Genomic DNA, 13134 nt, shown 5'->3' on the forward strand with positions numbered 1-13134 from the left:
AGGGGGACACGTCTGGCACTGCAGGATTTGAGTCCCTGGCGGCGTAGTGTGTTACTGATGGTAGGCTTTGTTACTTTGGTCCCAGCTCTCTGCAGGTCATTCACTAGGTCCCCCCGTGTGGTTCTGGGATTTTTGCTCACCGTTCTTGTGATCATTTTGACCCCACGGGGTGAGATCTTGCGTGGAGCCCCAGATCGAGGGAGATTATCAGTGGTCTTGTATGTCTTCCATTTCCTAATAATTGCTCCCACAGTTGATTTCTTCAAACCAAGCTGCTTACCTATTGCAGATTCAGTCTTCCCAGCCTGGTGCAGGTCTACAATTTTGTTTCTGGTGTCCTTTGACAGCTCTTTGGTCTTGGCCATAGTGGAGTTTGGAGTGTGACTGTTTGAGGTTGTGGACAGGTGTCTTTTATACTGATAACAAGTTCAAACCGGTGCCATTAATACAGGTAACGAGTGGAGGACAGAGGAGCCTCTTAAAGAAGAAGTTACAGGTCTGTGAGAGCCAGAAATCTTGCTTGTTTGTAGGTGACCAAATACTTATTTTCCACCATAATTTGCAAATAAATTCATTAAAAAGCCTACAATGTGATTTTCTGGATTTTTTTTTCTCATTTTGTCTGTCATAGTTGATGTGTACCTATGATGAAAATTATAGGCCTCTCTCATCTTTTTAAGTGGGAGGACTTGCACAATTGGTGGCTGACTAAATACTTTTTTCCCCCACTGTGTGTGTGTATATATGTGTGTGTATATATATATATATATATATATATATATATATATATATATACATACACACACACACACACACACACACACACACACAGTGAGGGGAAATTTTTTTTGATCCCCTGCTGATTTTGTATGTTTGCCCACTGACAAAGACATGATCAGTCTATAATTTTAACGGTAGGTTTATTTGAACAGTGAGAGACAGAATAACAACAAAACAATCCTGAAAAACACATGTCAAAAATGTTATAAATTGATTTGCATTTTAATGAGGGAAATAAGTATTTGACCCCTCTGCAAAACATTACTTAGTACTTGGTGGCAAAACCCTTGTTGGCAATCAGAGGTCAGACGTTTCTTGTAGTTGGCCACCAGGTTTGCACACATCTCAGGAGGGATTTTGTCCCACTCCTCTTTGCAGATCTTCTCCAAGTCATTAAGGTTTCGAGCCTGACGTTTGGCAACTCGAACCTTCAGCTCCCTCCACAGATTTTCTATGGGATTAAGGTCTGGAGACTGGCCAGGCCACTCCAGGACCTTAATGTGCTTCTTCTTGAGCCACTCCTTTGTTGCCTTGGCCGTGTGTTTTGGGTCATTGTCATGCTGGAATACCCATCCACGACCCATTTTCTATGCCCTGGCTGAGGGAAGGGGGTTCTCACCCAAGATTTGACGGTACATGGCCCCGTCCATCGTCCCTTTGATGCGGTGAAGTTGTCCTGTCCCCTTAGCAGAAAAACACCCCCAAAGCATAATGTTTCCACCTCCATGTTTGACGGTGGGGATGGTGTTCTTGGGATCATAGGCAGCATTCCTCCTCCTCCAAACACGGCGAGTTGAGTTGTTGCCAAAGAGCTCGATTTTGGTCTCATCTGACCACAACACTTTCACCCAGTTCTCCTCTGAATCATTCAGATGTTCACTGGCAAACTTCAGACGGGCATGTATATGTGCTTTCTTGAGCAGGGGGACCTTGCGGGCGCTGCAGGATTTCAGTCCTTCACGGCGTAGTGTGTTACCAATTGTTTTCTTGGTGACTATGGTCCCAGCTGCCTTGAGATCATTGACGAGATCCTCCCGTGTAGTTCTGGGCTGATTCCTCACCATTCTCATGATCATTGCAACTCCACGAGGTGAGATCTTGCATGGAGCCCCAGGCTGAGGGAGATTGACAGTTATTTTGTGTTTCTTCCATTTGCGAATAATCGCACCAACTGTTGTCACCTTCTAGCCCATTCCAGCCTTGTGTAGGTCTACAATCTTGTCCCTGACATCCTTGGAGAGCTCTTTGGTCTTGGCCATGGTGGAGAGTTTGGAATCTGATTGATTGCTTCTGTGGACAGGTGTCTTTTATACAGGTAACAAGCTGAGATTAGGAGCACTCCCTTTAAGAGTGTGCTCCTAATCTCGGCTCTTTACCTGTATAAAAGACACCTGGGAGCCAGAAATCTTTCTGATTGAGAGGGGGTCAAATACTTATTTCCCTCATAAAAATGCAAATCAATTTATAACATTTTTGACATGCGTTTTTATGGGTTTTTTGGTTGTTATTCTGTCTCTCACTGTTCAAATAAACCTACCATTCAAATTATAGACTGCTCATTTCTTTGTCAGTGGGCAAACGTACAAAATCAGCAGGGGATCAAATACTTTTTTCCCTCACTGTATACTGCATCTTATTTCTAATCATGCATAATCAGCCACAATCAGATGATGTTTTTTGCAGCGTCTGTCTCATTGTCTCCTAACTGGAAAACTGCCGTCATGCAAAGACATCTACATGAGACAAAATGTGATGGTATGATTGATCCTGTGGAATCCAGACAACCACAAATCTTAAGTGCCGTCGAACAAGTTTCATTTTGAGTGTTGATTTACCCCTGAAAATGTTCTAATTAGGTGAAAGATGGCCAAAGGAGTGCGGGTGGCTTGGCTGTGCCTGAATACTACGCAGATGTGTTTGGTGGGGGGGAATGGTGGGGGACGACACTGCAACGGAACACAACACACAGAGTACACAGCACTCCAGGGGTCGGTGGTGGGAGTGGTGCACGTGAGAGGTTGAGGGGGTGAATTACACACAGGCACAGCAAAGGCCAGACCTTGGGTTGTTGGGCAGCGGCGTGAGACGCCTGAAGGATGGCCACGGGGTCCTCGTCCACCTGTCCCTGGAGGACAGCAGGCGTGAGGGGAGGAGAAGGGATCAAAGTTCATAGTTAGAGTGGTGCTATAGTGGAAAGATGGGTATTTGTATTTATTATGGATCCCCATTAGCTGCTGCCAAGGCAGCAGCTACTCTTCCTGGTGTCTGGAAAATGTAAAGCAGTTATACAATTGTAAAAACATTACAATACATTCATAACAGATTTCACAACACACTAAGTGTGTGAACTCAGGCCCCTACTCATTTACATTACATTTACATTTACGTCATTTAGCAGACGCTCTTATCCAGAGCGACTTACAGTTAGTGAATACATATTTTTTTTTTATACTGGCCCCCCGTGGGAATCGAACCCACAACCCTGGCGTTGCAAACGCCATGCTCTATCAACTGAGCTACATCCCGGCCGGCCATTCCCTCCCCTACCCTGGACGACGCTGGGCCAATTGTGCGCCGCCCATGAGTCTCCCGGTCGCGGCCGGCTGCGACAGAGCCTGGATTCGAACCAGGATCTCTAGTGACACAGTTAGCACTGCGATGCAGTGCCTTAGACCACTGCGCCACTCAGGAGTACTACTCCACTACCACATGTCTACAACACAACATCCATGTGTACGTGTGTGTATAGTGCTTATGTTATCATGTGTGTGTATGGATGTTATAAATTGATTTGCATTTTAATGAGGGAAATAAGTATTTGACCCCTCTGCAAAACATGACTTTGTGATTGCCAACAAGGGTTTTGTCACCAAGTACTGAGGTCAGACGTTTCTTGTAGTTGGCCACCAGGTTTGCACACATCTCAGGAGGGATTTTGTCCCACTCCTCTTTGCAGATCTTCTCCAAGTCATTAAGGTTTCGAAGCTGACGTTTGGCAACTCACACCTTCAGCTCCCTCCACAGATTTTCTATGGGATTAAGGTCTGGAGACTGGCTAGGCCACTCCAGGACTTTAATGTGCTTCTTCTTGAGCCACTCCTTTGTTGCCTTGGCCGTTTGTTTTGGGTCATTGTCATGCAGGAATACCCATCCACGACCCATTTTCAATGCCCTGGCTGAGGGAAGAAGGTTCTCACCCAAGATTTGACGGTACATGGCCCCGTCCATCATCCCTTTGATGCGGTGAAGTTGTCCTGTCCCCTTAGCAGAAAAACAATCCCAAAGCATAATGTTTCCACCTCCATGTTTCACGTGGAGATGGTGTTCTTGGGGTCATAGGCAGCATTCCTCCTCCTCCAAACATAGCGAGTTGAGTTGATGCCAAAGACCTCGATTTTGGTCTCATCTGACCACAACACTTTCACCCAGTTCTCCTCTAAATCATTCAGATGTTCATTGGCAAACTTCAGACGGGCCTGTATATGTGCTTTCTTGAGCAGGGGGACCTTGCGGGCGCTGCAGGATTTCAGTCCTTCACGGCGTAGTGTGTTACCAATTGTTTTCTTGGTGACTATGGTCCCAGCTGCCTTGAGATCATTGACAAGATCCTCCCGTGTAGTTCTGGGCTGATTTCTCACCGTTCTCATGATCATTGCAACTCCACGAGATGAGATCTTGCATGGAGCCCCAGGCCGAGGGAGATTGACAGTTCTTTTGTGTTTCTTCCATTTGCGAAAAATCGCACCAATTGTTGTCACCTTCTCACCAAGCTGCTTGGCGATGGTCTTGTAGCCCATTCCAGCCTTGTGTAGGTCTACAATCTTGTCCCTGACATCCTTGGAGAGCTCTTTGGTCTTGGCCATGGTGGAGAGTTTGGAATCTGATTGATTGATTGCTTCTGTGGACAGGTGTCTTTTATACAGGTAACAAGCTAAGATTAGGAGCACTCCCTTTAAGAGTGTGCTCCTAATCTCAGCTCGTTACCTGTATAAAAGACACCTGGGAGCCAGAAATCTTTCTGGTCAAATACTTATTTCCCTCATTAAAATGCAAATCAATATACAGTGGGGAGAACAAGTATTTGATACACTGCCGATTTTGCAGGTTTTCCTACTTACAAAGAATGTAGACGTCTGTAATTGTTATCATAGGTACACTTCAACTGTGAGAGACGGAATCTAAAACAAAAATCCAGAAAATCACATTGTATGATTTTTAAGTAATTAATTTGCATTTTATTGCATGACATAAGTATTTGACCAGTAAGAATTCCGGCTCTCACAGACCTGTTAGTTTTTCTTTAAGAAGTTTTTCTTGTTATCAGTATAAAAGACACCTGTCCACAACCTCAAACAGTCACACTCCAAACTCCACTATGGCCAAGAACAAAGAGCTGTCAAAGGACACCAGAAACAAAATTGTAGACCTGCACCAGGCTGGGAAGACTGAATCTGCAATAGGTAAGCAGCTTGGTTTGAAGAAATCAACTGTGGGAGCAATTATTAGGAAATGGAAGACATACAAGACCACTGATAATCTCCCTCGATCTGGGGCTCCACGCAAGATCTCACCCCGTGGGGTCAAAATGATCACAAGAACGGTGAGCAAAAATCCCAGAACCACACGGGGGGACCTAGTGAATGACCTGCAGAGAGCTGGGACCAAAGTAACAAAGCCTACCATCAGTAACACACTACGCCGCCAGGGACTCAAATCCTGCAGTGCCAGACGTGTCCCCCTGCTTAAGCCAGTACATGTCCAGGCCCGTCTGAAGTTTGCTAGAGTGCATTTGGATGATCCAGAAGAGGATTGGGAGAATGTCATATGGTCAGATGATTTTGAGTGAAAACCTCCTTCCATCAGCAAGGGCATTGAAGATGAAACGTGGCTGGGTCTTTCAGCATGACAATGATCCCAAACACACCGCCCGGGCAACGAAGGAGTGGCTTCGTAAGAAGCATTTCAAGGTCCTGGAGTGGCCTAGCCAGTCTCCAGATCTCAACCCCATAGAAAATCTTTGGAGGGAGTTGAAAGTCTGTGTTGCCCAGCGACAGCCCCAAAACATCACTGCTCTAGAAGAGATCTGCATGGAGGAATGGAGCATCCTGACTGGTTGCATCACCGCCTGGTATGACAACTGCTTGGCCTCCGACCGCAAGGCACTACAGAGGGTAGTGCGTACGGCCCAGTACATCACTGGGGCCAAGCTTCCTGCCATCCAGGACCTCTATACCAGGCGGTGTCAGAGGAAGGCCCTCAAAATTGTCAAAGACTCCAGCCACCTTAGTCATAGACTGTTCTCTCTGCTACCGCACGGCAAGCGGTACCGGAGGGCCAAGTCTAGGTCCAAAAGACTTCTCAACAGCTTCTACCCCCAAGCCATAAGACTCCTGAACAGCTAATCATGGCTACCCGGACTATTTGCACTGCCCCCCCCCACCCCATCCTTTTTATGCTGCTGCTACTCTGTTAATTATTTATGCATAGTCACTTTAACTCTACCCACATGTACATATTACCTCAACTACCTCAACTAGCCGGTGCCCCCGCACATTGACTCTGCAACGGTACCCCCCTGTGTATATATAGCCTCCCTACTGTTATTTTATTTTACTTCTGCTCTTTTTTTTCTCAACACTTTTTTTGTTGTTGTTTATATTTGTAATGTCTGCACCTGTTGTATTCGGCGCATGTGACCAATAAAATTTGATTTGATTTGATTTGAGGAATGGGTCAAAATACCAGCAACAGTGTGTGAAAACCTTGTGAAGACTTACAGAAAACGTTTGACCTGTGTCATTGCCAACAAAGGGTATATAACAAAGTATTGAGAAACTTTTGTTATTGACCAAATACTTATTTTCCACCATAATTTGCAAATAAATTCATTAAAAATCCTACAATGTGATTTTCTGGATTTTTTTTCTCATTTTGTCTGTCATAGTTGACGTGTACCTATGATGACAATTACAGGCCTCTCTCATCTTTTTAAGTGGGAGAACTTGCACAATTGGTGGCTGACTAAATACTTTTTCCCCCACTGTATATATAAAATAAAAAAATAAAATTCACCTTTCAGCAGGACAATAACCTAAAACACAAGGCCAAATATACACTGGAGTTGTTTACCAAGACTACTTATGGTTTTGACTTAAGTCATTTAGAAAATCTATGGCAAGACTTGAAAATGGCTGTTTAGCAATGATCAACAACCAACTTGACAGAGTTTGAAGAATTTAAAAAAGAATAATATGCAAATATTGTACAATCCAGGTGTGCAAAGCTCTTATCAAGAAAGACTCCGCTGTAATCGCTGCCAAAAGTGATTCTAACATTTACTGACTGATGTGAATACTTATGTAAATGAGATATTTCTGTATTTCATTTTCTATAAATATGCACACATTTCTAAAATCATGTTTTCACTTTGTTATTATAGGGTATTGTGTGTAGATGAGTAATTTAATAAAACAAAATTATCCATTTTGAATTCAGGCTGTAACACAACAAAATGTGGAATAAGTCAATGAATCCAGTGACTGATGTGGTAAACTCCTCAATGTTATCGGATGAATTCCGGAACATATTCCTGTACATGCTATCGAAATAGTCCTATAGCTTATCATCCGCTTCATCAGGCCACTTCCATATTGAGCACATCACTGTTACTTCCTGTTTGAGTTTTTGCTTGTAAGCAGGAGGATAGAGTTATGGTCTGATTTAGCCTTTAAAAAATGAGCAACAGTGTAATGAAATGTAGCTTTAAAAATAGTTGGACAGGCCTGAGTAGCACAGCGGTCTAAGGCACTGCATCGCAGTGCTTGAGGCGTCACTACAGACCAGGGTTCGATCCCAGGCTGTGACCGGGAGACCAATGAAGCGGCACACAATCGGCCCAACGTCGTCCGGGTTAGGGGAGGGTTTGGCCGGCCGGGATTTCCTTGTCCCATCGCGCTCTAGCGACTCCTTGTGGGGGCCGGGCGCCTGCAAGCTGACATTGGTCGCCAGCTGGACGGTGTTTCCTCCAACACATTGGTGCAGCTGGCTTCCGGGTTAAGCGAGCAGTGTGTCAAGAAGCAGTGCAGCTTGGCAGGATCGTGCTCTCGACCTTCGCCTCTCCCGAGTCCATAGGGGAGTTGCAGCGATGGGACAAGACTGTAACTACCAATTGGATATTACAAAATTGGGGAGAAAAAGGGGTAAAAGTACAAAAACAAAAAAATGGGTGGACTGCAGCTTTTAGCACTACCAAGGGACTCGTGATTCGAGTATAAAGGACTCAGACTTGGACTCGGACTCGAACACAAAGGACTTGGGACTCAGACTCAAGGTTTAGTGACTTGACTACATCACTGCCCCTGGCCATCTCCTACTATCCACTTCCTCCTATCTTTTTCCTTCCTCTCTCTTTCTTTCTCTCTCCCTCTACCACATTTAACCACCACTATCAAATCTGTTTTCCCCTTAGTTATTTAACCTCAAAACTGTTATTGTAATAGACAACAAATTGTGTTGTAGGTTGGCATGGCAGGCGATGCGACAGCTTCATCCGGAGGCCATTGCTGCGATCCAGAGCAAAGCGCTCTTCAGTCAGGCTGAGGAGGCTCTGCTGGCTAAGATTCCCTCAGTGAGTGAGTCTCGGGTTTCTATGGGGTTTGAAATATGGAGTCACATGAGGTGAAGAAGACCCAGCTCTTGCTCTTGAAATATGGAGTCAGTCAGCTCCTACTACACAAAGCAACGGCCAAATATAGACTTACGTAAAGGATTGATGCTCTCCATTACTTCTCAACCTTTTAATCATACACACAGTTCAGAGATAATAAACACCATAAACCAGAACCATATACAGTCCACACCATATGTATTTGCACAGTGAAGCTAAACATTTAAATGTGGCTTTATACTCCAGTATTTTGAATTTGAGATAGAATGTTTAATATTAGGTGACAGTACAGAATGCCACCTTTTATTTGAGGGTATTTTCATACATATCTGTTGTACTGTTTAGAAATGAAAGCGCGTCATGTATCTAGTTTGAAGAGTGTAAAGTGTATTAAAAAAGTCAAGTTTAATATTTGGTCCCATATTCCTTGCACTCAATGACTACATCAAACTTGTGACTCTTCAAACTTGCTGGATGCATTTTTAGTTTGTTTTCGTTGTGTTTTGAATTACGTTTTGCCCAATAGGAACTGAATGGTAAATAATATCTTGTGTCATTTTGGAGTCACTTTCATTATAAGTAAGAATAGATGTTTCAGAACACTTACAGTTGAAGTCGGAAGTTTACATACACTTAGATTGGAGTCATTAAAACTCGTTTTTCAACCACTCCACACATTTCTTGTTAACAAACTATAGTTTTGGCAAGTTGGTTAGGACATCTACTTTGTGCATGACGCAAGTAATTTTTCCAACAATTGTTTACAGATAGATTATTTAACTTATAATTCACTGTATCACAAGTCAGAAGTTTACATACACTAAGTTGACTGTGCTTTTAAACAGCTTGGAAAATTCCAGAAAATGATGTAATGGCTTTAGAAGCTTCAAATAGGCTAATTGACATCATTTCAGTAAATTGGAGGTGTACCTGTGGATGTATTTCAAGGCCTACCTTCAAACTCAGTGCCTCTTCACTTGACATCATGGGAAAATCAAAATGAATCAGCCAAGACTTCCGAAAATAAGTTGTAAACCTCCACAAGTCTGGTTCATCCTTGGGAGCAATTTCAAAACGACTGAAGGTACCACGTTCATCTGTACAAACAATAGTACGCAAGTATAAACACCATGGGACCACGCAGCCATCATACCGCTCAGGAAGGAGAAGCGTTCTGTCTCCTAGAGATGAACGTACTTTGGTGTGAAAAGTGCAAATCAATCCCAGAACAACAGCAAAGGACCTTGTGAAGATGCTGGAGGAAACAGGTACAAAAGTATCTATATCCACAGTAAAACGAGACCTATATCGACATAACCTGAAAGGCCGCTCAGCAAGGAAGAAGCCACTGCTCCAAAACCGCCATAAAAAAAACAGACTACGGTTTGCAACTGCACATGGGGACAAAGATCGTACTTTTTGGATAAATGTCCTCTGGACTGATGAAACAAAAATAGAACTGTTTGGCCATAATGATAATCGTTATGTTTGGAGGAAAAAGGGGGAACTTGCTAGCTGAAGAACACCATCTCAACTGTGAAGCACGGGGGTGGCAGCATCATGCTGTGGGGGTGCTTTGCTGCAGGAGGGACTGGTGCACTTCACAAAATAGATGGCATCATGAGGAAGGAAAATGATGTGCATATATTGAAGCAACATCTCAAGACATCAGTCAGGAAGTTAAAGCTTGGTCGCAAATTGTTCTTCCAAATGGACAATGACCCCAAGCATACTTCCAAATTTGTGGCAAAATGGCTTAAGGACAACAAAGTCAAGGTATTGGAGTGGCCATCACAAAGCCCTGACCTCAATCCTATAGAAAATGTGTGGGCAGAACTGAAAAAGCATGTGTGCGAGCAAGGAGGCCTACAAACCTGACTCAGTTACACCATCTCTGTTAGGCGGAATGGGCCAAAATTCACCCAACTTATTGTGGGAAGCTTGTGGAAGGCTACCCGAAACGTTTGACCCAAGTTAAACAATTAAAAGGCAATGCTACCAAATACTAATTGAGTGTATGTAAACTTCTGACCCACTGGGAATGTGATGAAATAAATAAAAGCTGAAATAAATCATTCTCTGCTATTATTCTGACCTTTCACATTCTTAAAATAAAGTGGTGATCCTAACTGACCTAAGACAGGGAATTTTTACTAGGATTAAATGTCAGGAATTGTGAAAAACTGAGTTTAAATGTATTTGGCTAAGGTGTATGTACATTTCCGAATTCAACTGTATATTACTCCAGTTATCATTCACCATTCAGTTAATATTGGGCAAAACATAACCAAAACAAACTGCAAATGCATCCAACGAGTTTGTAGAGTCCCAAGCTTTATTCTAGTCATTGTGTGCAAGGAATCTGGTACCAAATACTAAACAATTGGCTACTTTAATACACAATAGGTGAATTTGTCCAAATACTTATGATTTCTTCAAATGAGGGGGAATAGAAGCATAAAGTGCTTTCATTTCTAAATGGTAAAACAGATATGTATTTGCTTATGGTCTTCCCTACACCTAGTGACTTGTTTTTAAAATTACAGTGGGGAAAAAAAGTATTTAGTCAGCCACCAATTGTGCAAGTTTTCCCACTTAAAAAGATGAGAGGCCTACAAATTGAGGAAAAGAAATCCAGAAAATCACATTGTAAGATTTTTAATGAATTTATTTGCAAATTATGGTGGAAAATAAGTATTTGGTCACCTACAAACAAGCAAGATTTCTGGCTCTCACAGACCTGTAACTTCTTCTTTAAGAGGCTCCTCTGTCCTCCACTCGTTACCTCTATTAATGGCACCTGTTTGAACTTGTTATCAGTATAAAAGACACCTGTCCACAACCTCAAACAGTCACACTCCAAACTCCACTATGGCCAAGACCAAAGAGCTGTCAAAGGACACCAGAAACAAAAATTGTAGACCTGCACCAGGCTGGGAAGACTGAATCTGCAATAGGTAAGCAGCTTGGTTTGAAGAAATCAACTGTGGGAGCAATTATTAGGAAATAGAAGACATACAAGACCACTGATAATCTCCCTCGATCTGGGGCTCCACGCAAGATCTCACCCTGTGGGGTCAAAATGATCACAAGAACGGTGAGCAAAAATCCCAGAATCACACGGGGTGACCTAGTGAATGACCTGCAGAGAGCTGGGACCAAAGTAACAAAGCCTACCATCAGTAACACACTACGCCGCCAGGGACTCAAATCCTGCAGTGCCAGACGTGTCCCCCTGCTTAAGCCAGTACATGTCCAGGCCCGTCTGAAGTTTGCTAGAGTGCATTTGGATGATCCAGAAGAGGATTGGGAGAAAGTCATATGGTCAGATGAAACCAAAATAGAACTTTTTGGTAAAAACTCAACTCGTCGTGTTTGGAGGACAAAGAATGCAGAGTTGCATCCAAAGAACACCATACCTACTGTGAAGCATGGGGGTGGAAACATCATGCTTTGGGGCTGTTTTTCTGCAAAGGGACCAGGACGACTGATCCGTGTAAAGGAAAGAATGAATGGGGCCATGTATCGTGAGATTTTGAGTGAAAACCTCCTTCCATCAGCAAGGGTATTGAAGATGAAACGTGGCTGGGTCTTTCAGCATGACAATGATCCCAAACACACCGCCCGGGCAACGAAGGAGTGGCTTCGTAAGAAGCATTTCAAGGTCCTGGAGTGGCCTAGCCAGTCTCCAGATCTCAACCCCATAGAAAATCTTTGGAGGGAGTTGAAAGTCCGTGTTGTCCAGCGACAGCCCCAAAACATCACTGCTCTAGAGGAGATCTGCATGGAGGAATGGGCCAAAATACCAGCAACGGTGTGTGAAAACCTTGTGAAGACTTACAGAAAACATTTGACCTGTGTCATTGCCAAGAAAGGGTATATAACAAAGTATTGAGAAACTTTTGTTATTGACCAAATACTTATTTTCCACCATAATTTGCAAATAAATTCATTAAAAATCCTACAATGTGATTTTCTGGATTTCTTTTCCTAATTTTGTCTCTCATAGTTGACGTGTACCTATGATGAAAATTACAGGCCTCTCTCATCTTTTTAAGTGGGAGAACTTGCACAATTGGTGGCTGACTAAATACTTTTTTTCCCCACTGTATATTAGCAAAAAATATTCAATTTTATTTGGAATGGCAAGCCAGACAAAATTAAATGGGCCTATTTATATAATGAATATGAATTCAGAGGGCAGAAATGATTAAATATTAAAGTATTAGACCTCTCACTAAAGGCGTCAGTCATACAAAAGTTATACTTAAATCCGGACTGGTTCTCTAGCAGATTAGTAAAAATGTCTCACCCCATGTTCAAGAATGGCCTTTTTCCCTTTATTCAGATTACAAACTCTCACTTTCGGTTATTTGAAAATGAAATAATCTCCAAAATATTGCTATTTTTAAAACAAGCCATAGAAAGTTGGTTGCAATTTCTGTTTAATCCACCAGAAAAGACAGAACAAATATTACAACAAATATTATGGTTAAACTCAATTATATTAATTGATTAAATGTTTATTTTGGGGGGGAAATGTTTTTAAAAGGTATCTTTTGTAAATGATATCATTAGTAGGACTGGTGTAGTTGTCACACATGCTGCTAACAAAAATATATGTAAATGTCTGCTGTACTCAAAATTACAACCAACTAATTGCAGCATTACCGCAAAAATGGAACAGG

The 13134-nt window shown here is 42.7% G+C and overlaps 1 protein-coding gene across 2 annotated transcripts in view; it reads left to right on the top strand.

Moving 5' to 3' along the window:
- The window catches only part of LOC311134348 (microspherule protein 1-like), a 49469-nt gene that overhangs the window by 17666 nt on the left and 18669 nt on the right, over positions 1–13134 (top strand). For both annotated transcript variants that reach the window (XM_084167997.1, XM_084167998.1), the window contains one exon: positions 8299–8407. In XM_084167997.1, coding sequence (XP_084024123.1) covers positions 8299–8407 — 109 coding nt within the window. The remainder of the gene's footprint in view (positions 1–8298; positions 8408–13134) is intronic.

Source organism: Coregonus lavaretus, assembly GCF_964263955.1.
Source record: "Coregonus lavaretus genome assembly, chromosome: 8".
In the NCBI taxonomy this organism is placed as follows: Eukaryota; Metazoa; Chordata; class Actinopteri; order Salmoniformes; family Salmonidae; genus Coregonus; species Coregonus lavaretus.